Source organism: Etheostoma spectabile, chromosome 9 (genome assembly GCF_008692095.1).
Source record: "Etheostoma spectabile isolate EspeVRDwgs_2016 chromosome 9, UIUC_Espe_1.0, whole genome shotgun sequence".
Classification (NCBI taxonomy): Eukaryota; Metazoa; Chordata; class Actinopteri; order Perciformes; family Percidae; genus Etheostoma; species Etheostoma spectabile.
The window spans coordinates 14,251,664-14,275,355 of NC_045741.1; the positions used below are offsets into that span (position 1 = coordinate 14,251,664).

Genomic DNA, 23,692 nt, shown 5'->3' on the forward strand with positions numbered 1-23,692 from the left:
TGTGTGTGTGTGTGTGTGTGTGTGTGTGTGTGTGTGTGTTTCTGTGTGAGTGACCTCTGAGCCCTTGGATTAACTTTCCTTTTTTCTCATGTTCATTGAAATGCAGCATGTTTGTGAACAACTGTATTTACTTTTCTTCAATGCTAGAAGCTCAAGCACCTTGTTTTTGTTTGCGTCAACGTCCTCCAGACTGCCGTGTATCAGACGAGAAGCACATTGCTCCTAACAGTTTCTTAAAAACAAGCCCAGCTTGTGTCAAAATTATGCTCTGTATGACCTGATTAATGTTGACTGCACAGTTAAAGTTCCCGGACGCTAAGACAAAATAATCACATTTTACATAACAGGATTTAGATTAGGTTCAAAGCACAGAATATTATAATTTTGATGACTTCCTCTCTCACAAAGTAAATATAGCTGGTATTTTCATAAGCAAAAGAATGTCAGAGTGCTTTGTTGTTGACATTATGCATCCTTTTTTGTAAGAACTCATAATATCTGCACCGCCAGACTTGAATTCCTCTACAAATTCTTAGGAACGTACAAAATTGAGAATGTTTCCTCCTTACCGTTATTAAAGATCTGTTCCTGCATTCCTACTCCCTGGTCCCTGAGGGCCCTCAACATGGCAAAGAGTCAAATTGTAGGGTGTTAGCAAAAATAATCATTAGTGGTTCTAAGTGTTTACCTTCCTCCATATGGGATCTGTCTGGGCCATGTGAGTAAATAGTTCTCTCTTTAGACACAGTCTCACATTAGACCTTTCCTTATGTTTCTGGACTTATTTGGGTCATGCTTAATTTGTTTTATATTGTCAAGTTTTGGAAGAAAAGAAAGTATACTTTATTAATCCACACACATACACACACACACACACACACACACACACACACACACACACACACACACACACGCGCCTGAGGGGGCTGCTATATATGGTGGCAACCAAACAGTTGGGGGTTTTGTGTATTGCCCAAGGGCACCTCAGTAGTGCCCAGGAGGCGAACGTGCACCCTCCAGCTATCAGTCCACTCTCCTTATTGGTTTAAACTGAACCCAAGCCCCCACGGACTGAGCTACTGTCGCTGCCCCTTTGTACTAAAGATGCAAATACAGCATTATTTATCAGCTCTCTTTCAAGAAACATAAATGTGATTTTTAGTAGGGTTCATATTTCATTATATGTTATTTGCTAGATTAATATGAATAACAACAAATTTTAACGTGTTCAAATGTAGAAAATTTCACTTGAAATCAAACATTTACACTTGCGAACGCAGTCAAGGTAATTCATTATTGTCGAGCTTGTACTGAACTCTACTGTACCTTTAATTTACTGTACATGAATCCCTGGATTCTGTATAGAAGCTCACTGCTAGCAGGCAACAAGGGAAAAGTAAAAGACACAAAACGCAAATTGACATTCTGCTTTCAGTCACCGCTTTAACCTCTTTAAAATGTTACGATTATTATCTCTCCAACAAAATCATCGTCCCAATGCTGTTACTATGAACCATACTTTGTCATTATAATGGACTTTTTTGTGGTTCGAGTGGAAGCCATTACTTTTCATGTTTTTTTTTCCTGTGCTGCAGGTACTCAGAGAGAACCACCAGCAGACCTTCGGAAGCCTTCTCCCATGGTGGACGAACCAGCTCGAGCCCTTCAGAGGGGACCGGCGGGGGCCGCAAACCCTCAGCCAACAGGGGCAAGAGACGCAGACGTAACCCAGAGCTGGATGAGTCTCAGTATGAGACAGAGTACACCACAGGAGGAGAAACAGGCAATGAACTCGATGGAGAAGAGTGGGAGAAGTAAGAATTTACCTTTGTATCTCTGTGCAACTCATACTTTGTCTGGATTAAAGATGGAATGTCATTACCTAAGAACACAGAACATAGATTACAGTCGCTCCCTCAGGACCAGACCTTAATTCTATGATTTAAATGAACTGTAAGCTCAGAAAATCAAGCTGAAACATGATTTACAAGAAAATGCAGCTAGAACATCTGTGTGGAAAAGGCTTCAGTCTGTATATGCTTCACTCTGTCCAGGAGAGTAGTTAATCCTCTGAGGCATGCCAGTTCACATGGGCTGTACTCAGGAATAATGAGAGAATTGGGCCAAAGGTACAAAACATGGAAGTCTTTATTAGTTAGAAAGCAGTTATATTTGGCTGTGGTTCGAGACATCCAGACTAACACACCTTTCCTGTAGTTCAGTTGTGAACCTAATAAATTCAGTGAAGGTTGTTAGGTGTGATGTTATCAGTCTTTTACAAAGTACTTGAAAGCAATACTTGCGTACAAGTATCTTAGCAGCAAATGACAGATGATAGAAGTTAAAGTCACCTTTTAGAATATTACTTGAGAAAAAGTCTTAAAGTATCTGATATTTACTGTATTTAAGTAACATTCTGATGTTAAATGTACTTAATTATTAGAAGTAAAAGTTAGAGATTACTTTGATTATGAACTTCATTGTGGCTCCCAAGTTAATGGACCAAACACTGCAGTCTTGAGAGAGCTGACCTCAGCAAAGAGAACAACAAAAACATAATTTTGAGTTTTTTGTGAGGAAGAATCTTTTACTACAATACACAAAAAAATTCTCACAAATAGAAATGTAGTGGAGTTAAGTATACATTTTATTTAATAAATGTAGTGGAGTATAAGTAAAGGTTTCCAGAAATATAAATAACAAAGTGAAGTACAAATACGTGAAAAGTCTACTTGAGTACAGTAAAGTATTCATACAACACTGGATATTCTTGTGCTGTAACATTGGAAATGTTTTTAAAGTGCCCATATTATGAAAAACAAAATCACTTTCTCTGGGATTTGGGGTGTTATTTTATGTCTCTGGTGCTTCCGCATGCATACAAACTTGAAAAAAAAAAAAGCATTCATGCTGTTTTAAATGAGATACGGGTTTCTGAATGTATCCTGCCTTCAGTCTTCAGGTGTGCTGGTCAGAATCAGCAGGGCCGTCTACGTCATTGGCCAAAACATTAGAATATTCACACCCACCACCCCCTCCCACCAGAGCATACGTACAGTGTCTATGTCTCCACCCACCAAGTACAGCAGTAACTTCTCGGACATCCTCAATGTTGTTATCGATTCAGAAGCACCGGTTTAGGAGGCACCATGTCGAAGCACCACGGAAGGTTTTCTGCTGTTGGCTGTAAAGACGAGCACAAAACGCTTCATCGTGTCCCAGCTGCAGAGGACAGAAGATGGGTTATAACACACAATATAATGCTCGCTTAGCTACTAGCATGGCACGCCCTCATACTCCACAACTGACTAGCTAGCAGTACTTTTTGTACATGTGCGACGCCCAACAAAGATGGTACAGAAGTGAGATGCCTCACTCTGTAGCTAAAACAGAGAGCTCAACACACAGGATGAAAAGAGGAGCTGCAGCAATGGGCAGTACAACAAAAATATGGTGTATTCTGAAAATAAACCACATACACCTATTCTGGTACAACCTCTAAATACAACTATGAACCTGATAATGAGCATAATATGGGCACTTTAAGTCTTTCTAGTGACTCATGCAGGTTTATCTCTGATGCTGATCCCTCTCCTCTTTCTACCCTTTCTCCTCCTCCAGTATGTACCCAGATATAACATCTGATGCTCAGCGTCATGACTATAAGAAAGAGTTTGATGCCGACCTTAAGGAATACAAGCGCCTGTGTGCTGAGATGGACGACATTAATGACCAGTTAAACAAACTCAGCCGGCAGCTGGACACACTGGATGAAACCTCTTCCAAATACCAGGTCAGATATACACAGTGCTTACCCCCCAAATTCAAGAAAAAATGCATGTATAAGCCTAAATTACAAATGAGGAATGTAAAAGGGGACTCAGTATTTAGATGTCAATCTGAGGTTTGACTGTTCACAATTAGGCAAGAAACTTTTTAATGAGTGTGCTAAAGTTTTACTAATCGTTAAAGGTAATTATAGAACATGCACCCTTAACTTTTAGCATTTGTACAGTTAGATTCTCAGTTGCTGAGTCACTGCACTAATTAGTTCAGCCAAATCTCATATCTAACTTTGTCTTGGGATGTTGTTGGAATACAGTATCTGTCTCTCTTTCTCCTCCTACTTGGCGCTATTTGTTATGGGAGCAAGGAAATGCAAGTATATATTGCAAAGACTCAGACGAACACACAAAGACTAAAATCCCCGATCACCAAGGTCTTGAGTGCACACAAAAATTAATTTTAAATGGTAATAGACAAGATTCTTTTAACATTCAGTTTGTATGTGAATGACACAAATGTTTTAACAAATGTTTTTTCCTCATTTTTTCCAGGCTGTAGCAGTGGAATATAATCAGTTGAAGGATCTGAAGCAGGTGGGGAGATGTCTCTGATGATACATTTTATAAACCAAACTCCATCGAAACTTTATTAAAAATATATTTCTGTTATTTATGGAAGAATTAAGTTCCGACCAGTGACAAAATTAACCATTTAGTTTTTTTATTGTTTTTTATTGTTTTCTTTTGCCCATTGTCTCTAACCTTTTTCGTTGACAGTCTATAACAGAGCTTTTATTTTTAGAGCAGAAGACCTAACATTTTTAGTCTAGTAGTATTAAATAACTCATGCATGAATGCACTGTTTTAGGTTATTAAATGACTCATCTACTGCTCCTTCTGCTCTATAGACATCAGACTACCAATCTAAGAAGAAACAGTGTCGCAGCCTGAGACACAAACTGTTCCACATCAAGCGCATGGTGAAGGACTACGACAAGAACCACTGATGAATCCACTGAGCCCTGATACTCGACTCTGTGGTCCACACAGCAAACACTCACAGACACACAGGCCCAGATACAAAAACACTGCAAAGACTCTGTGACACGCCGAGACCAAAGTTACCTTAACAGAACCAACACACTGAATAAACACACACACACACACACACACACACACACACACACACACACACACACACACACACACACACACACACACACACACACACACACACACACACACACACACACACACACACACACACACACACACACACACACACACACACACACATACACACACATACACATAAATACACACACACACATAAGGAACATACTTTAAATGCAGGGTTGGTAATGTTGACAAGCTAGCAAGATTTTAAAGTAGCATCTTTTCTGGGCTCTGTCTAACCCCTCCCCCTCCCCCTTCCACTCACAGACATGCATGAGCATCTTTGCATAGCTGCTTCAGAGCAGAGCGGAGAAAGGACCGCAATTTCACTCATCAAAACTACTTTGTGTCTCATGCACCTGTATGCCAACACCTAATATTATCGTACAGAATGTTTAAAACAAACGTGACTACTCCATTCTTTAATGGACTTGCAATAACTCTGGCGGCAGCGGTGTGCTCAGACTCGGACACGGGAGGGATGGGGTACGCGCAGCAGGACAAGGAGGCATTTCCTCCGTTCTTATGAAGAAGACCGGTAGTCAGTGATTGGTGGGTGTTTTTTACAACAGCTTCTGATGACGGATCTTTTTCGTCCCTTCTTTCAGAGCCCATAAGTTATTTATTGCTGTTGAGGTGTAAAGACCATTTCAAACAATATAAAAAGTCTATATTGAAAATAGTTACCAACCCTGCCTTTTAGTTAATAACAATGATCTTGATCAATTAGGTATGAATAACTACTTTTTTGTTAGGAAGCAGGTTACTCAGCTGTATCCACTTCCACAGCAAACACTGCCTTTTCTTTCAAGATTCAGCTCATTGTTCAGTGTTCACTCACTTGTGAGGGTCAGGGGGTTTGGTTGGCGAAATGTCATTTGAAAGTAACCTGCCCTTCAGCCCCTGTGATAACACTGTGCTCTGTTCTGTGGCTGTTTGCTCTCAAACTTGTCTTTGTTTTATCTCCACAGATAAGAGGTGGAACAGTATTGTAGAGAACGTAGTAATGGGTGAAGCGGGTTGCTGGGATTGTTTTGCTAATAGCAAATACACAGTTTCTTTAACCATTACAGTACCATGTGTTTCTTTCCCACAAACTGGTTTTTATCTAAACTAAGATTTTTATACTGATTATCATAGATGCAGTCAGACCAAAAAGGGGACAAACTGGCCAGTGAGATATGTGTGGCATTGTTATATTGTGTATACTTTTCAATAAATCCTGTTCTTACACTACATACCGAGAACAAATTCACAGTCTCTGTCTATTAGATTCAGCAGACATCTTAGGTATGTGTTATTTGTACATACTAAAGACCCATAGTGACTTGTTTTTTAATCATTCAAAATGTGCTTCAGCTATGCAAATGAGTAAAACTATCCCGACTATTTTTATATTTTTTATCTTGCACACTCCTCAACAAACTGGAAAACTCTGTTTCTGTCACAGTCTATAAGCTACGCTCAACTTTTCATTTATTTTATTTTTTGCCAATGAAAATCTGCTGATTCCATGTGTGCTAATTTTTATATTAATCCACTTCATGTGCAAAGTGTTACGATCTAGTGTACATTATGAAATAGATTAGAAACACTTTTGACTTGTCATCAATTTGTATTTTATGAAAAACATTATTTTACAAACCGTTTGCGAGCCATTTATTTTTGTATGAATTTGTTTTCTTTGTTGCTATTAAAAGACCAATTTTTGTAATTGTATACTTTCAGAAGGTATGATGTCCAAAACGTATTGAGTTCAATAATAATAAACACTAATTCCCTTAAAATTAGATAAGCATGTCTCTTACTTTTTCTTATTATATGTTTTGCTGACACTGCTGGTTTGCAGATATTTGCAGCTCTGTGCATCTGCAGCGAGCGTCCAGCAGGGAGAGCAAGGAAACTTCATGGAAAACTGATCCAATCACGGTCAGCTTAAGGTTAGCTGCTGCTGCCCTCTTTTGGTAAACTACTTTAAAACTCTTTTACCAAAGCTGTTCAGTACCACTGTTTGCCCCCCCCCCCAGACCCCACTGGTGCTTCCCCTGCCCCAATCCATTGGGCTAGAGTGCTGTAAATCTGAGAATTGTGATTTCCATTGGATCAGAGTACTGTCACTTGGCTGCCTACTCTGCCAATTTTCCCGGCCCTTATCACATGACCTATTCATGGTTCCATGATGACTATCCAAAACTTTGATACTATGGAACCAGCACTGGAATTGTTTTTTTTTAAGTGGCAGACTGAGCCATTACATTATAACGTTCTATCCTATCCAATGTTTCTTTTTTTTTAAGATTATTTTTTGGGCATTTTTAGGCCTTTATTTTGATAGGACAGCTGAAGACATGAAAGGGGAGAGTGAGGGGGAATGACATGAAGCAATGGGCCGCAGGTCAGAGTCAAACCCGAGCCTGCTGCATTGAGGATTGAGCCTCCGTGTATGGGTGTGTGGTCTACCAGGTGAGGACTGAGCCTCCGTGTATGGGTGTGTGGTCTACCAGGTGAGGACTGAGCCTCCGTATATGGGTGTGTGGTCTACCAGGTGAGGATTGAGCCTCCGTATATGGGTGTGCGCTCTACCAGGTGAGCTACATAGGCACCCTGTTTCTCGTATTTCTAAGAACCTAATCTATAAGAACCCCCCCTGGAAAAAATCCTGAAATCGCCCTTGCCGGCAGGTTGGTCTCAGTGTCAGTAAATCTATTAAACCTAGTACTATAGTCCATGTTTGTCCTGCTGATGAGAATACTGTCAACTCAATTTGATTTGATTGTAGCTGTTCCCGGATCTATTTTCTTCATATATGTTTACACTCTATCTATAATTTTGTCATCCTGTACACATGATGTCCACAACAGACAAACGTGCAATTTAATCCATGTTAAAAGGTAATTTTTGGGGAGTTTTTCTTTATCTGAATCAAGGGTTGAAAAGGACAGAGGTGTTATATAATGTACAGATTGTATAGCCCCTTGAGCCAAATACATTTTTGTGATATTGGGCTATACATAAAACTGACTGCATTTTTATCTGTTTGTTTTTTTTGTATTTATTGCTTAATAATTTAGTTTACAAAATGTCACCAAAAAAGGCCCATCACAAGTTCTGCGAGGAGAAGTTGACATCTTTAAATGTGTTGTTCTGTCTAATCAACTTCATGTCTCAGATATCACAGTCACCCACAGAAGGAATGTGCATACTTTTATTTCTAATAATGGAAAAAATAACCATTCATTTGAACTTCTTTTGCATTTTTTTAGGTTTGGCATGTTCATAAAAAAACATGCTTCTTTTAAAAGTAAAGCTTTACACAGTCAAATCACTATTGTTTATATGACAAATGACACAAAGTGAGTCAAGGACATCATGAAGTGCTGTTGATGAAGTTGTTTGAAAGCATCGGTGATCAATGTTGCCTTTTTTCTAGGTAATACAAGAAGTCATACCAAAAACACATCTGTTCGCACATTGTCTTTCCTTTCAGTCAGTTAATTTGGTAAGAAAAACATTTGTCACATTGAGCTACACTTCATGGTAACACTCCTGAATGTAACTACTAAGTACCTTTTATCTCAGTACCAACAAACACCATAACTTTTACAACACTTACAACACTCGGAGTACCTTGCACAAGCATAATAATTATCTGAAAGTGACCTCTGTCCACTTCAGGCTGTGCTTTGTCACATTGCTTCTGCAATGGGACCATGTGTAAAAAGAAATGAGAAGGAAGTACCTCTACTCTTATAAAAGTAAAGGCAACAGTCTCCAGTTTGATATTAACCAGAAACTTGACTCACTTGACTAAGTGTAACTTTCTGTAAATGACATGTCAAACTGTGGGTGCCCTTCAATCATTAAGCACTGCATTTCAAACAAATATATTTTGGCCGAAGTCTGGTGAACAGACAAGTCTATTGAGGAATATCAGGTTTTCTGATAAAGATGCCTTGATCCATTTGTATTTATCTTTAGCACATGAATATACAATCTTTGTCTTTGATGTATAAAACATGAGGTAATAATGTTTAACAGGGATGTGACTGTGTGAGGAGCCAGGGTGTGTTGAAGTACATTCACCTCCAGTCGCAAGAACATTATTGTATAACAAACTATATTAAAGGAATAGCTTTACATTTTAAGAAATATGGTTACTCACTTCTATTTGCTGAGAGTACAGTAAATATCGAGCTAAACCCAGCAGTTGGTTAGCTTAGCTTAGCATAAAGAATTCTGTCTTACGTACTGTCTACGTGGAATCAATCTTCTCATCAGAAGATAATTATAGCGTATTTCCCTTAACTTCTCCTTTAAGTACATAACATACAACATTTCTTGTATATACAGTACTTAATAAAGTATACGATGCCCATGCCTCTTCTTTGTTTAAATGCTGTACAAGGTGATACTTTGATATGTCTTAACAAATACATTTGGTAACCAAGTGTGATATTTTGATCCCACGTATCAAACATGACACGACTTAGGTAGGATTTGCACGACAGGTCTCCAAGCTCTGCCTGTAAAAGTGGCAATGCTATGGCTTCATTTTCACTTGAAAAACAAAGCAGAGGGAAAACACACAGAGCCTGGGTTCAAACGGAGTCACATTAAGGGTGATATGGGAAGAGGTAGTACAGGCACATGGCCTCATGTTAGAGTCTTCATTTTAATTAAAGCCCTGTGTTTTCTTCCAGAATGAGACAGAGAAATTAGACAGAGGCCAGAGCCAAACTGACAAGTGCTGCAAATGTATTACAATCACCATTTTGTTTCCCTGAAAGCCGTTTTGGTGGGACTTCCAAACTTTTCAGAGCTAATGTGGGAAAAGATGACCTCTACACTCACAAACAAGGACCTGACACATCTGAAATCCCAGTTTATATTCATAACATTCAGTTTGTACTTTCTATGTAATCTTTGTGAGCTCTGATTCCTCCCAATCTGATCTCAGTCTGTCTCACTCTGGAGTCAACGGTGTTCACTGTCCCGGTACATAGGGCCAGCTGATGGAGCTCCCTGATAGCTGCATGTCTCGGATCAGCGTCTCAATGGGTGTCTTGCCCACCAGTCGCATGAAGAAGAGCTGAGAGATGAGGTTGGCCGGCACGGCACGCAGAGCCGGGAGGCGCAGCAGTAAGCGGCCGAAGCGCTGCGGCTGGTTGGGATACTGCAACCTCTCGTACTCTGTAAGGGCAACCTGGGCCTTCTCCTGCAGGGACTCCACATGGGCTGGGTCTGTCAGACCACATGCATCTGTGAGGCAGAGAAACATAATATTGTCACTATTTGATTTTTCTGTTTTTTTGCCGTTATTTTTTATTTAAAAACTTGTGACTTCTTTACTCCTATGCATGTGGTTAATGCTTTACATTCATGTTGGACCTCTTTAGGGGGGAAAATATGCTTTTTTGCTTTCTTGCTGAGAGATGGATGACAAGATCGTTCCTACTCTTATCTGTATGATAAATATTAAGCAACAGGCAGCAGCTAGTTAGCTTAGCACAAAAATAGGAAATGAGGAAAACAGCTAGCCTGACTCTGTGCTCGCCAAGAAAAAGTCAAATAACCCCCCATTAAACCATAATATGTCTTCCTTAGACTTTGATTTTTGTATAGATTACACAAATAGGAAAAAATGTGTTAATTAATGAGCTCTAGCGGTGCTGGTATAGACGGATGCTGTCTTGCTGATGCTGATCTGTTTCCCAGTTTTCAGTCTCTATGCTAAGCTAAGCTAAACTAGGCTAAGCTAAATGTTATCTGGATGTAGCTTCACATTCAAAGGACATAGAAGTGGTGTCAATATTCTCATATAACTTTTGGCAAAAAAAGCAATTAAGCATACATCCAACTATTCCTTTAAAGTAAAGTCTCTCTTAGTTTGTGCCTCTTGTCAGTGAGGTCAGAGGTCACATTCGGTCAAATCAAAGGATCCCTGCAGTTGGTTGGGCCCAGAAACTTAACCCTGCCTAATGTAAAACACACAGTTTGGTTTTGGTCTTCTACAAAGACACTTGGGATCAGTTTACAGTAAAGACATCCAGTTACAGCAGCTATCATCACTCAGATAACCTTGATACAACATAAGATAAAGATTTGGTAACTCCAAGACGTACCAGGTGAAAAAAGTGCAATGGCTTTGAGGCAGCTGTACTCGGCTGAGTCCACCTGCAGCCTGTTCAGTTTGTCCACCTGGTCCTGGAAAATCCTGACCTGGTCCATGAAGGACACCACACGCTCAGCAGACATGGGAGATGAGTGAAACCCGGCAGCTGCCAGCAGAGGAGCCATGTGTAGAGGCAGAGCAGACTGAGCTGCGTTCAGGATGAAGAGCTCGCTCCAACTCAGCCTCAGCAGTGCCACCTGTAAGGTTGATTAAGAAAAGATCCTTTAGAGTAATAAGTCCCAATAGGACTTTTTCACATTGAATGTTAACAAATAACAAAGGCTCTGTTCTATTCAAGTGTCTCAGTGAGCCAGCATGAACAATTGCAGGACCCTGAAACTGCAAAAGGGTAAAGAGAATTCAGACGAGTAAAGGGATATTAAAAATCATGTTTATTTTTACATTTATTTTAATTTTAACTTTTACCTCTTCAGGTCTTTTAAATCCTTTAAATGGAACAATCCAAGATAAAAAAAAAGAAATCACTCTTTGATAGAACTGCTAGCAACATGTCCACACTGAGGCTGTAACCTGTGTAGTTATTGCTTTATTTTATGGGAGTAACACGTGAAAATAACAGGGCTGACTTAAGAGTAAATGAGCATGTGTTCATATTATTTCAAGCTTTAAAGTTCTCTGATCATGCTAATTTCAGGTTCACTATATTTTGGGTTTCATCTAGAACATGTTTACATGCTAAAATGATCGAAAACATTATTTTCATACTATCCATCTGAATATACCTGTATCTCTCTGAAATGCTCTGTTAAGCGCCTGTCTCTTTAAGCACCCCTTGGAACTACATTACAGACTGTACTACAAGTTAGAGTTTAGGCTGAAAAGACAGGTATAATTTTATATAAAAATGTTGGCTTTTGTTGTTTAAGCTCTAGTATTTGCACCTCAATTTTACTCTGCACTAAAACCGTAACCTGTTCATTTCTTTTGTTTTTAAGAAAAGACAGGGAAGAAGAAGTAACCAGGTGCTTTCTGTTTTGACTCACTTGCTCTGAGACTGGCAGTTCTGGAAAGTATGGGATGTTTCTGGCCCACTCGATGGTGCTGAAGAGGAGCCGGGCGGCCAGCTCACAGATGCTGTCGATGCCCATGACGGAGGCTCCACTCGCAGATGCCTGCATCTGTGCCTGACTGTACGGGGTCCCGTATCGGCTGTTGGGGTACGGCTCGGCCCGGAGGAGCTGGGAGATGAGCTCTGACACCGGCTGCCCATTGAAGTAGTCTGCCCCAATGTGACCTGGCCCTGCACCTGCAACCCCACCTGGCAGGGAGTTGGGACTGATACCTGAGTGAGATGGAGGGATTCGGCCCCTCTGGACTGCTGCAGAAAACGAGGGATGAGACAGCAGAATGAGAATCAGATCCAGGGACTGAATTGGACATAACATCCTGGTGAATATGTACTTGTCTCTCAAGTGCTTTGTGGTTCTCTTTTGATTCAATCACCCAGTAAATTACATATTTTAGTTTGAAATCTAATTTGAAGGTGCACTATGAGTTTCTGCATGGTCACTTCTGTTGACGTTCCAAGTAAATTTCAAACAAAACAGAGCAAGCTCGCCCCTCCCCCCATGTTTCTGTAACTGTCATGACTAACTGACTAACTGTCACTAACCCCCACCCCCTCCCCAACCATTTTGTCAATGATTGGCTTGAGTGGTTTGTTGTGTTTTGGTGCACAGGCTGTGCCTCTAGTGTTTGTTTGACAAGACCTGGCTTTTTCATTGTGTACTCAGGGGGCGGGCAGCTAGCGGATCAAGGAGAGATGCCTACGATTTGAGACAAAAATAAAATTGTGCTGAAACCATGCAGAAACTTCAAGTGCACCTTTACCGTTTGTAGAAAATAGGGCTGGGCAATATATCAATGTTGTATCAATATCGGCTATTGCGATATGATCCTAGATATTGTCTTAGATTTTGGATATATCGTAATACCGTAATATGGTAAGTGTTGTCTTTACCTGGTTTTACAGGTTGCATTGCAACAAAGTGATGTAATTTTCTGAACTTACCAGACTGTTCTAGCTGTTCTATTATTTACCTTTACCCACTAAGTCATTATATCTTTTCTGGAGAATATTTATCAAAAATCTCATTGTGCAAATAAAATTTTGTTAAAACACCAATGGTCAACCATACAATATCGTTGCAATACCGACATTGAGTAATTTGATCAAGAATATCCCGATATTTCATTTTCTATATATTGCCCAGCCGTAGTAGAATTATTTTTTTTACTCATCATTCAAACTATTTAAGAACATTCTGTCGCTGTTCGGTAAAAATAGTGTGTATCAAAAAAAGAAAAAAAATCTTTTTGACAAGGTTTTAAATGATTTATTTAGCTTATGAGGTAGGTAGATGTTTTAAAACCATTAAAGACCTTTCTCCTTCAATTTTTTCAGAAAAGAATAATTATATGGTTTTCTTTGGACAGCAACACAATGTGATGTAGCGTTACTGTACTGGTAGAGCCAACATAGATGTTTAAATAGATCCCTAAATGAACTTGTAACAGCATCAAGCTTAGTTCATACATAGTAATAGTATGAAATAGTGCTTTTATCACAAACATTTAACAATTTAACCACGATCAACACTGATTGTATTCTAATACTGTTAATGCACAGCTGCTCCCCCTTTAACCAAACTTTAAAGACCACCACTGGTTGTTTTACAAAAATATACTGTAGTTATAATTCCAAATGCCCAAATCTCAAACATATGCATCTGGGTTAAAGGTAAAACCGACATTTCCAAGTAATGTGGAAACAGTGCAACTGCGTCAGCATGGTCATGACTAAACAGGCTCAATATAACCCCTGGCACACTGTCACCTCAGTGCACATATGTATGCGACGGAGGCTCATGGTGTCCACTGACACAGACGGAAATACAAGTGGTTATAGACTAGAATACAATTACAAATTCTTTTGAAATAGTTTGTGATGTGACGAAGGGTGATTTCTGGAATACAAATAATCACACCAGGGGAAATGGCAATGATCTCTTGTGACTACGTCTCAAGAGGTTTTGACGGAGTGAAACTTGTCAACTTGTTTTTCCAATGCAAATCAAACATGGTTGCCTCCAGCTGCCTTTCTGTCCCTGAAGCTCAACAGCTGCAGAGCTCTGGAGTGAAAACACGCTTTGGTTGACAGTATAAATATTGTGCTTAGATCGCTGGTAAATGTCAGTGGTGGCAGATTCTGTCGAGGTAAGCTGCAAATGAGCCATTTGTGTGTTTCTGAGTATTTGTGCTTTGCTGAAGGATGTTTAGGACAACATTTTGGGTGTGCCTTGGTGCGTTAAAGAGATGATTGATGGTGATTGGATTATACCTTATTGCTGTAAAGTGACTAGATAAGTTGTCGGGCTGGGGAAAAAGATTGATTCTTATTCATAGCAATTTTCTCTTGAAAGATTATGTCTTCATGCAGAGACTATAGGGCTGATGTTAGCCTGCAAGGGTGGGCTGGTAGAAAAAAGAAGTGGGCAACTTGGGCAGTTACCAAAGATAGATAATGCTTAAAAAAGTTAAAGCGAAATATTGTTTAAGCGGAATATCAGAGCAATTCACATTATATTAATAAACCTGTCAGTTTCTGACCTTTTTTTCTTCTCCTGCCTGTCATCCATCCATCTCTCTCTGTGCTGACTGACGTGCAGGGTATGCGAGAACGTAGCTAGTCACCGAACGAAACGGACGTAGCTACTGCGCAACAAGTTTGCAGCTAGCTAGCAATGAGCCCATCGCTGTAAGGTTACGATTAGGTTTAAAGATAAGTGTTACATCTTGTTACTAATAAGGTGAGTCACGTTCATGTATTATGAATTAGAAAGTAGATTATTGTTGCGGTTGGCCTCATATTTATTCACTATATCACTATAATTGTCACACCAATGTCGAGTTGGAGCAGGATTAAAGTCGCTAACGTCTGTTTGTTGACGCCTATGACAAATTGTTACATAGCTAGTTAGCTAATAATAGACTACTACCTCTCAGTGGTAGGCCTATAGCCAAAATCAGAGGTAATTGAGGTAACTCAACAGTCCACTGGGCGGAGCCCCAGACAGCCCCTGCGCAATTTAACCGTTCATGATGAAAGTACTGTACTTAGCGTTAAAGGAGAATTCCGGTCATTTTTTACTTTAATCTTGATTGTGATAAATATGCGTGTACTTTCAATTGAAAAAACGTGGAAAAAACGACCTGAATCAGTGCAAGCAACACGGAGTAGCTGCAGCTAAGATACCACTTCCACTGAGCTCAAACGGCAGTTGTTGGGGCTAGTTTTAGAGTGCCTTTGTGCCTCTTAACAGACATTAAATGCAATTAAAATGTCTTTGCAACATGAACAGGGCCCTTACGTGACAACAAGATGTGTTTTTAGACATTGTTTAAATTCACATACCCTGGTTCCTGTCTCAATCCTGCTGGTAGCTGGTAGCTTGTAGCTGCTTGCTTTGAAGTATTTGTAGTCTTCTGTAGGCCTTCCATTTGATGTTACTTTATAACCTACCTCTATTCCTCTAAATTTCAGGAGGAAATGTGATGTTTTTCTATTTTTTGATACTCCACTATGTAGGCTATTAGACAGCTTCAGTTACTTTGAAGTTCAAGATATCATAAAACAAATATGATTACATTATCAAATATAAGAAATGATTAAATATTTATTTACTATCCAACATTATACTCACGATTAGCTCCACATCAACTAACTACATAGTTAAAATGCTGCCTAAGCATTGCATTAGTAATAATGATGATAATGATAAATATATAAATGATGAAGCATTTAGGCCTACGTTTTATATTTTTAATGTAATTTGCTGATCATACTTCTGTACTTTAGCCTACTTGAAGCTGTGAACTCTAAAAGTAAACATTCTATATTTAACTTTTACCTCAACCTTTATACTTGGGGACAGCGCAACGAGCTGTAAACAACTGACAAACCATAATATCCTATTTTAAGTTGATATGGCAAATGTGTTAGAAAGCAGTTGCGTATTTAAACATCCAGCAGTTACGGAGCATAATACTGTACATTTAGAGGTAAGACCAATATTCACTTGCTTTTAGCTCTGTTTTTGGTCTACCAACTCCTGAGGGAAATATCTATCTAGTTCTCTAGCTGGTAAATGCTTCACTTTGTTCACACCAGGCAGCTAGTCTCTAACTTTGTCCATCTGCTGTTTGGTGTTTTCCACGCAGTCTAAAGTGAGTTCATCAGAGCTTTTTGGTGTTGATGTTGTTTATGGAAACACCGCTATCGAGAGCTAACCAAACCAGTTGGTCAGTGTGGCCCATAAATCCGAAACAGTGAGCTAAAAGATTAACAATGAGCTTAAATTGTCCGTAGAGCTGAGGGGAACTACAGAGTCAGGTGTTAGATGCCTGTAGGTTTGTCATTAGGTCACACATGGTCATTTAATCCATTGTTTAGATAAAAATAGCAATTAGTGCAGCTTCAAGTAAAGCATCTTTCACCACAGTGAAATCTTATAGTACATCAGTATCTTCAGACATTCATAATAACATTGTGCAGTCTTCGATTTTTTTTTTTACCTCTATCAGTAAAATAAAACCTCTTCATTTGTCTACTTGGCCTAATCGTAAAATAAAACACCTTTAACGTGCTGTGCACATAGATGACGGAGCTTTGATACCTTCTTTGCGCATTCCTACACGGAAACATTTCTTCAGGCGGCAGTATTGGCACTGGTTGCGGTGATGCTGGTCGATTTGGCATTCTCGATTTGATCTGCACGGAGGAAACAAAAAGTTCAACCACTTAATGTGAAGAGCATTTCATTTTCTATTAATAATGAAGGAATACATCCAAAAACTTTGCATTTGCATCTTTGTCTCCCCTTTTTCTCTCCCCCAACCCTGACCCCTATGGTGAGTGAACTGTGTGAGCTGGCGTGGCTGAAAAGGTATCAAGGCTGTGACCTTTATAAATCATCAGCCTTACACGCCCTTGTGTTGCCTTTTACAGCGGAACAAGGTCTGCTAGCGTTTCACAGAGAGACGTTTTTAGTCCCGTATGTGACAAACTGATTGAACAGGCACCTTATTCACAGTTAGGACATTATTATGTGGAAATAACCACATTCAGAGGCTGAGAGTAGTCTTAGCAAGAACAAAGAATTGAGTTGCAACATTGGGTTCCTGTTGTGAAGAATAATGGGAATGTTGACCTTCTGAGGCAATCCATCGTCACATGACTGACCTTCAGGGCTCTCATTTCTTTTCTTTTTTTTCTCCTCTCTGTTTTTGAGACACATCCTAGGCTGGAGCATATCACTCTGGAGTGAGAAATGGACTAATCTGCTGTGTCTTTCATTCATGTGAATGACTAAATAATGGCTTCAAAAAAGACTTTTTACCCCGCTACCTTTAGCATTCATAAAAACTATATATCAGAATCTGGATACTTTATTTTTCCCCTCAGGGAAATTATTTAAACATTACAACATTTACTAAATGGTTTACAACACACTATAATGTAGTTGTACGCAGATAAAAGGGCATGTTTAAGCTTTTATTGATGTGCAGTAATGTATAACAATTATAATTTGAAGACATATTTTATATTATTACTATATCATTACTGTATACACCTATCTCTATGACCTACTTCCACTTATGGGTGCCAAAGGAGAAGTTATAGTTGTTGACAAATCAGCTTACAACTACCTTAAAATGTGTTATAAACCATTTATTAAATGTAAAGTAAATGATATAAAGTGTTACCATAAGATAGACTTTAGTACAACAAGAGGAGTGAGCAAAATACATGTGTCCTTTAACTCTACTGTTCAAATTATTAACAAAGACAAGACATCTACGTGAATCTCCTAGCAGCCCTTACCTGCAGGAGTAGTTAAGGTTTCGCCTGATGCTCCTCTTAAAGAAGCTCTTGCATCCCTCGCATGTGAACACACCGTAGTGCTTCCCACTGGACTTGTCCCCGCACACCACACAGTCCACCACGCAGGCTTTGTCCTCGTCCCCGACATCTACATCGCTGCTCCCGGCCTGAGGCGAGCCCTCCTCTTCCTCTCTCCTCAGGTAAGCCTTCTCCCCTAGTCCATTAGTGTCCCCGTTGGGGTTTCCCCATCCCCCGCTCACCATGGCCATATTCTTTGAAACACGCAGCCCTGTGAGTAGATCATACACAGACTCGCCCTGTCCCCCAGCTTCAAACTACCCTCAAAGTCTAAAAACTGGTCCCAGACAAGAAAAGAGTGGCTCCAGATTTGTTTTAAATGCAAGCTTTGTCCAAAAGGATCTACAAGTGGGATAAAAAGTCGTTCCGGACTCTCCCGTGTTGACCTTTCTCCCCTTTGGCGTCTGGTTGTAATGACCTGGAGGTCTTTCCCAGTGCTGTTTTCTCTCTCGCTCTTCTTTATTCTCTCTGCTCTCTCTGTTCCTGTCTTTCCTACTCGTGCCCTGACCTCGTATCAATGGCTCCTGAGGTCTGAGAAAACTTCAGACACACATTGAGTGGTTCAGAGTTCAGGCAGGAAAAAAGGGTGCAGCCTAGCTCTTTTCACTGGAAACAATAAATTACACTTTGACTCTTTCGCCCTCCCACTTTCTCTCTCTGTCTGCCCCCTGGAAGAAGTAAAAAGAAAAACACCTCACCTATCCCGAAGCATAGTGACAAGGGACAAAACAGAGTCGCTCTCCACATGAAAAAGAAGCTCTGCCCCTCTCTCAGCACTCAACTTTCTCCCCAAAAGCATAAGCAAGTGGGAGGAAAACAAAACACAACTCTCCTTCAGGCAGGGTTAAACTACCCCCCCTCTCCTCCAATTTATAAACTAGTCCAACCAGTTCCTTACGTGCAGAGGTGTTATCTGCTGATCTGAGGCAGTTCTAGTCCCGACTTACTCTTGACTTGTTGGGGCTGTTCTAGAAGCAGAGGTGATATTGATGTAGAGGAAATATAAGATGGCTTATGGGGAGTTTTGGAAATGAGTCACTTCAGTTTTTCTATACAATAAGAGTTTTGGCTCAGGGACACCTCTGTGCCGGATAAATAGCCAAAAAGATCCAACTGAAACCGATTCCACACTTGATAGTTGAATAATAAGTGTTAAGAAAGACGATATACTCCTTTCGCTCCTGGAGTAATATCTTTGTGGTCTCTGCAGCAACAAATTTCATCAAATAATTCCTTCTCTTCTGTCTGTGGTGTAATGATGTTTTCTCGTGGCTCCCCCAACTCTTCAGATTCTGTCGTGTCAGAGGCTCAAATGTCACAGTTTAACAACGAGCCAGAACAAAAAGCAGAGTTGAGAAATCTCCCCCTTTCTCAAAGCTCACAAAGTCGTGTCTCTTGTTTTGTCAGTGCTTGTCCATCCAGCAGTAACAACCAGAGGCCAGAACCTTTCTGCATTCCCTGTCAGCAAGTCAGGGTGTACTGTTGCACTCTTTACTCGTCTGCCCGTCCTTTTTTTCTTCTTCTCTGTTCCGCCTTTCTTTCTGCTGGCCTAGGCAGGAATAAATTAGGCAAACAAGGGCAGGAAATCACCGTCATAGACCTTTTAGTAAAAGCCAGACGCTGCAGTAGAGAGCAGCCCAGAGATAGCCACCTCTCCTGCTCCTCTCAATCCTCTGTGTGTCTCTATCTCGCTCCCTCCTTTAGGGAGAGTGAGCGTGTGTCTGTGTGCTAAGGGATTTGACACTGCTATTCAAGCCCTGCCGTTGCCATGGCACTGGATGCCTTATAAGGCCAGTAGAGTCAAAGAGCACAGAGTGGGCTGCAGCACACACACTCACAAACACACAGAAAGAATGCCTGGCTGGCTGACTGGCTGCCTGTTTCCCCCCTGACCCCGGGCCAGGCTGGGAGCAAAGGGGGAGTTAACCCTAACACTGCCATAAGACAAAGAGGGGGGCCTCTGGTCGACGCACAGCAAGCGCATGGCACTCACACTCATGTTCGCCACTTAATTCTAATCCCAAAGAATTCCTCAGACTTTGTTGACCCAATAATAACAGGGAGTGCCTGTTGTTTTAGAGTCAAAAGGTTATATGATACGCCACCGGCTCCTTTTCACACCTGCAGCACACACTCACAGGTCTGTGTGAAGGATGCCAGAGATCCTGGTAAACTGCTGCATACTGGGTGGTACTGGTTGTGATTTTGTGTCCACATTTTTAAAAAGTATTGTATGCCCATAAAGTTGTTGGACTGGCAAGACAAGTTGCAAACAACTCAGTGTGTACGTCCACACTGGATGATTCAACATTTCATGATTCATTTCCAATGCCAATGTTCAGAGCCAACGTAGAAAGTATAGTTTTGTACCTAGTCAGATGGATCCTTAATAATGCCATACAATTTGTATGGCATTATTGCCGTGTTATCAAGACGCATACTCACTTTTTAGCGTGTTTATCAACGCCATTTGGCCTCCATTTACTTACATTACCTTGCGATAGCACGTAAATTTACGTCGTAGCGAGTAGTATGAAAGGGCGAAAATCTGCGAATGGAGTTTGGTTGGAGTGTTGGATGGGTAAACAGGACTTTCACCCAGGTGACCGGCGATCATGTTGCGCGTGTCACTTTGCCTTCGTGTCCAGAGTGTCATGTTTCCTAAACTCAACCGTCGCTTTGTTTTTTACTAAAGCCAACCTCGTTCTTCTTTTCTTAAACCCAACCTGTTCTTTGTTTCCTAAATCCAACCGCGTGTCACATTTCCTGAACTCAACCGTCGATTTCTTCTCGCAATAACATGGCAAGTGGCGTGTACGTTTACGCCGTTTTAGGTGTCTGTGATGGATGATGGGCGTACAGAGTGCAGGACTTTGACAGTGGTGACTACGATTCTCATCCTGAGTCCTGCAACCACAAAAATGTCTCATTAGGCTTTAGTTGCTATGTGTAGGTATAGTAGGAAAGCCAATGGAATATATTGTCAGTGAACGTGTCACTTAGCATTTTGCGCCTTGCTACATAGTATGTTAGTTAAAGTTTCCTGATTATGAATACAAATATAAACATACATTTTCTTCAAAACATATTTGCTGGTCAAGATTAGGAGTATTTAAATGTAGTTTTTAAGAGAGGTTTGCTGTTGTATTACTTTTAGTACTCTTAAACTGTAAACTGATGTTCATATGCAAATCGGCATATTGCCCCTTTAAGATAGACTTTAAATCATTCATGGCACAAAGAAAGGTATTGTTGCATGCACATACTACTCCTGTTTTATTAACTATAATTTACTGTGTAACTCATCTATCGTCTTGACAATTGGCAATGCTGTTGTGGAATTTCAACATTGTCATGTGAAGGGAGGACAAAATAAACAACCAGGGCCCGCAACCAAAGTTTCCAATAACAGCCTCCAAACGCAGGAGAAAAAGAAATCCCACAGAGGAGGTATTCACATCTAAGCATGCCTGGTTAAAAGAACCTCTGTGTACCAAAAAGTGTTTGCTCATCACATGGTTTTACAGGAATTCCCCCAGCATGACAAAACATTTAGTCCTTGCGTTCTTCAAAGGAGTGTTGTGTCTCAGAAGATGTATGAATGTCAAAGGAGCAAAGAGGTAAAAGTTTATAACAAGGCTGGCAGGAAGAGGAAGAATTTCTCTTACGCAGTTTTTTGTCAGTGACGCTAATTGAGCCTTTTTAAATGTGAGCATAAGGTAACTTAAACCCACATCCGTCACAGCCAGACTCATTGTGCATGGATAGGTCTTTTGTTTGGTTAAGAGGTTATCGGGGCCAAGCTGCTATAAGTTGAATTAGTGCTGTCCTTTAAGCCTCTGTGTATGTGTGTTAGCATGGGTCGGATCATGTGGGATAGTGTTTGATATTTACTCATAAACCCTCAAGATTTGGATATGTAAAGATTTTGTCGTACACTATGTTTAAATAGTACAACTTTACTGTATCTTAAGTCTAACTGTCATCTTTTTCTTTTTTTTTAAGCTGTCAAGTTATAGTAAATGAAAAATTCTTTTCTGCAAAGAGGAATATAAGGATGTAAAAAATGGACAGTTTCTTTTACAGGGACACTCAACAAAAGTAACATGTCACATTTATTTTGTAGACATCCTCTATACATCCATCCATCCATCCATCTTCATCCGCTTATCCGGTATCGGGTCGCGGGGGCAGCAGCTCCAGTAGGGGACCCCAAACTTCCCTTTCCCGAGCCACATCAACTAGCTCCGACTGGGGGATCCCGAGGCGTTCCCAGGCCAGGTTGGAGATATAATCTCTCCACCTAGTCCTGGGTCTTCCCCGAGGTCTCCTCCCAGTTGGACGTGCCTGGAATACCTCCCTAGGGAGGCGCCCAGGAGGCATCCTTACCAGATGCCCGAACCACCTCAACTGGCTCCTTTCAACGCGAAGGAGCAGCGGCTCTACTCCGAGCTCCTCTCGGATGACTGAGCTTCTCACCCTATCTCTAAGGAAGACGCCAGCCACCCTCCTGAGGAAACCCATTTCGGCCGCTTGTACCCTTGATCTCGTTCTTTCGGTCATTACCCAGCCTTCATGACCATACAAGTTTGTTAAATGTCGCGACAGATTCAAATTAAATAGGATATGCGCTGCTACTTTAGTGTAAAATACATTTTAATCTAATATAGAATGCAAGTCGGTCACATTCATTAATTTCTGCTTAATCTATCTATCTATCTAAGTGTAACTAAGTGGATTTATCTCACAAGTGATTAGAACATGAAAACCGTCACCAAATCAAACCTGGATCAGTTTAAATGTAGAGAGGAAACTCCTTTAGGGTTAAAAATACACTGACTAATTTAAAACAAACTCATTAATAGTTAAGCATATACAAAAATAATCTTGACTAAAATAGAATAAGTACATACGTATTTTGTAAATGCTGAAGATTTTTCTTAACCACATATTTTGTAAATAATTAATAAGACAAATGATTGCAAATGATAATAGTGATCATGTCACTATTATATGTCTATTAGCAAAATAATTTGGTATTATTAGTCATATTAAAGCAGACCACAAAGAGTAGTACAGTCTGGATCAAGGAGGTTGGACCTTTCCTACGTTTTGATCACCTGGATTCTGTACAGCGTTAGTGTGTGAGATTGAAACCGGTGTGTCCATGTTTGCAGCTACTGTGTTTGTGTGTGTGCAGACACAGTGCATTCTTGTATGTTTTAGCGTATATATATCTATGCACATATAGCACACATATAGTGTCACTGTGCTTTGAAATGTGTATTTTGTATGTCTTAAGTGGAGTATGCACATGCCTTTGTGCACAAGTACATATGCCCCGTATATCTGAAAGTTAGTGTGTGTGTGTGTGTGTGTGTTTATTTCTCTTTGAACTGCAGGTCAAGAATGCAGCTGCTCTCAGCGTGAAGTCGAGTGTGGCGGAGTCTGTGCATTCTCAACACAGTAAGGAGGCCAGAGCCACCAGAGTGAAGCAGACAAACCTTTAGTTCACTCACCTGAACACTACACACACACTACACACACACACACACACACACACACACACACACACGC

The 23,692-nt window shown here is 40.4% G+C and overlaps 2 protein-coding genes across 3 annotated transcripts in view; one reads left to right on the top strand and one right to left on the bottom strand.

Moving 5' to 3' along the window:
- si:ch73-61d6.3 (occludin) overlaps positions 1 to 4,905 on the top strand; it is a 17,491-nt gene extending 12,586 nt beyond the window's left edge. The window contains exons 6-9 of the mRNA XM_032525522.1: positions 1,596 to 1,814; positions 3,622 to 3,793; positions 4,338 to 4,379; positions 4,694 to 4,905. Of these exons, the coding sequence (XP_032381413.1) occupies positions 1,596 to 1,814; positions 3,622 to 3,793; positions 4,338 to 4,379; positions 4,694 to 4,792 (532 nt within the window). The 3' untranslated portion in view covers positions 4,793 to 4,905. The remainder of the gene's footprint in view (positions 1 to 1,595; positions 1,815 to 3,621; positions 3,794 to 4,337; positions 4,380 to 4,693) is intronic.
- A 3,247-nt stretch (positions 4,906 to 8,152) lies between these two features.
- nr2f6b (nuclear receptor subfamily 2, group F, member 6b) lies at positions 8,153 to 19,842 on the bottom strand. 2 transcript variants are annotated; one of them, XM_032525525.1, is made up of 5 exons: positions 18,038 to 19,842; positions 16,830 to 16,924; positions 12,138 to 12,469; positions 11,084 to 11,330; positions 8,153 to 10,220 (listed from the first exon to the last, which is right to left on the bottom strand). In XM_032525525.1, exons 1-5 carry the CDS (start codon positions 18,304 to 18,306, stop codon positions 9,946 to 9,948), a joined length of 1,218 nt encoding a protein of 405 aa, XP_032381416.1. In that variant the 5' UTR covers positions 18,307 to 19,842; the 3' UTR covers positions 8,153 to 9,945. The 2 variants fall into 2 exon arrangements, with proteins under 2 accessions (XP_032381416.1, XP_032381415.1); XM_032525524.1 differs by having other exon boundaries at positions 12,138 to 12,472; positions 18,038 to 19,840.
- Between the last annotated feature and the right edge of the window lie 3,850 nt (positions 19,843 to 23,692).

Coding starts and splice junctions, on each gene's coding strand:
- nr2f6b (XM_032525524.1), bottom strand. CDS start 18,306: ATGGCCATGGTGAGCGGGGGATGGGGAAACCCCAACGGGGACACTAAT. Junction 12,473..16,829: donor TGTAGGAATGCGCAAAGAAG/GTATCAAAGCTC, acceptor CGTTTTCTGCAG/CAGTCCAGAGGGGCCGAATC. Junction 11,331..12,137: donor AACTGCCAGTCTCAGAGCAA/GTGAGTCAAAAC, acceptor TCAACCTTACAG/GTGGCACTGCTGAGGCTGAG.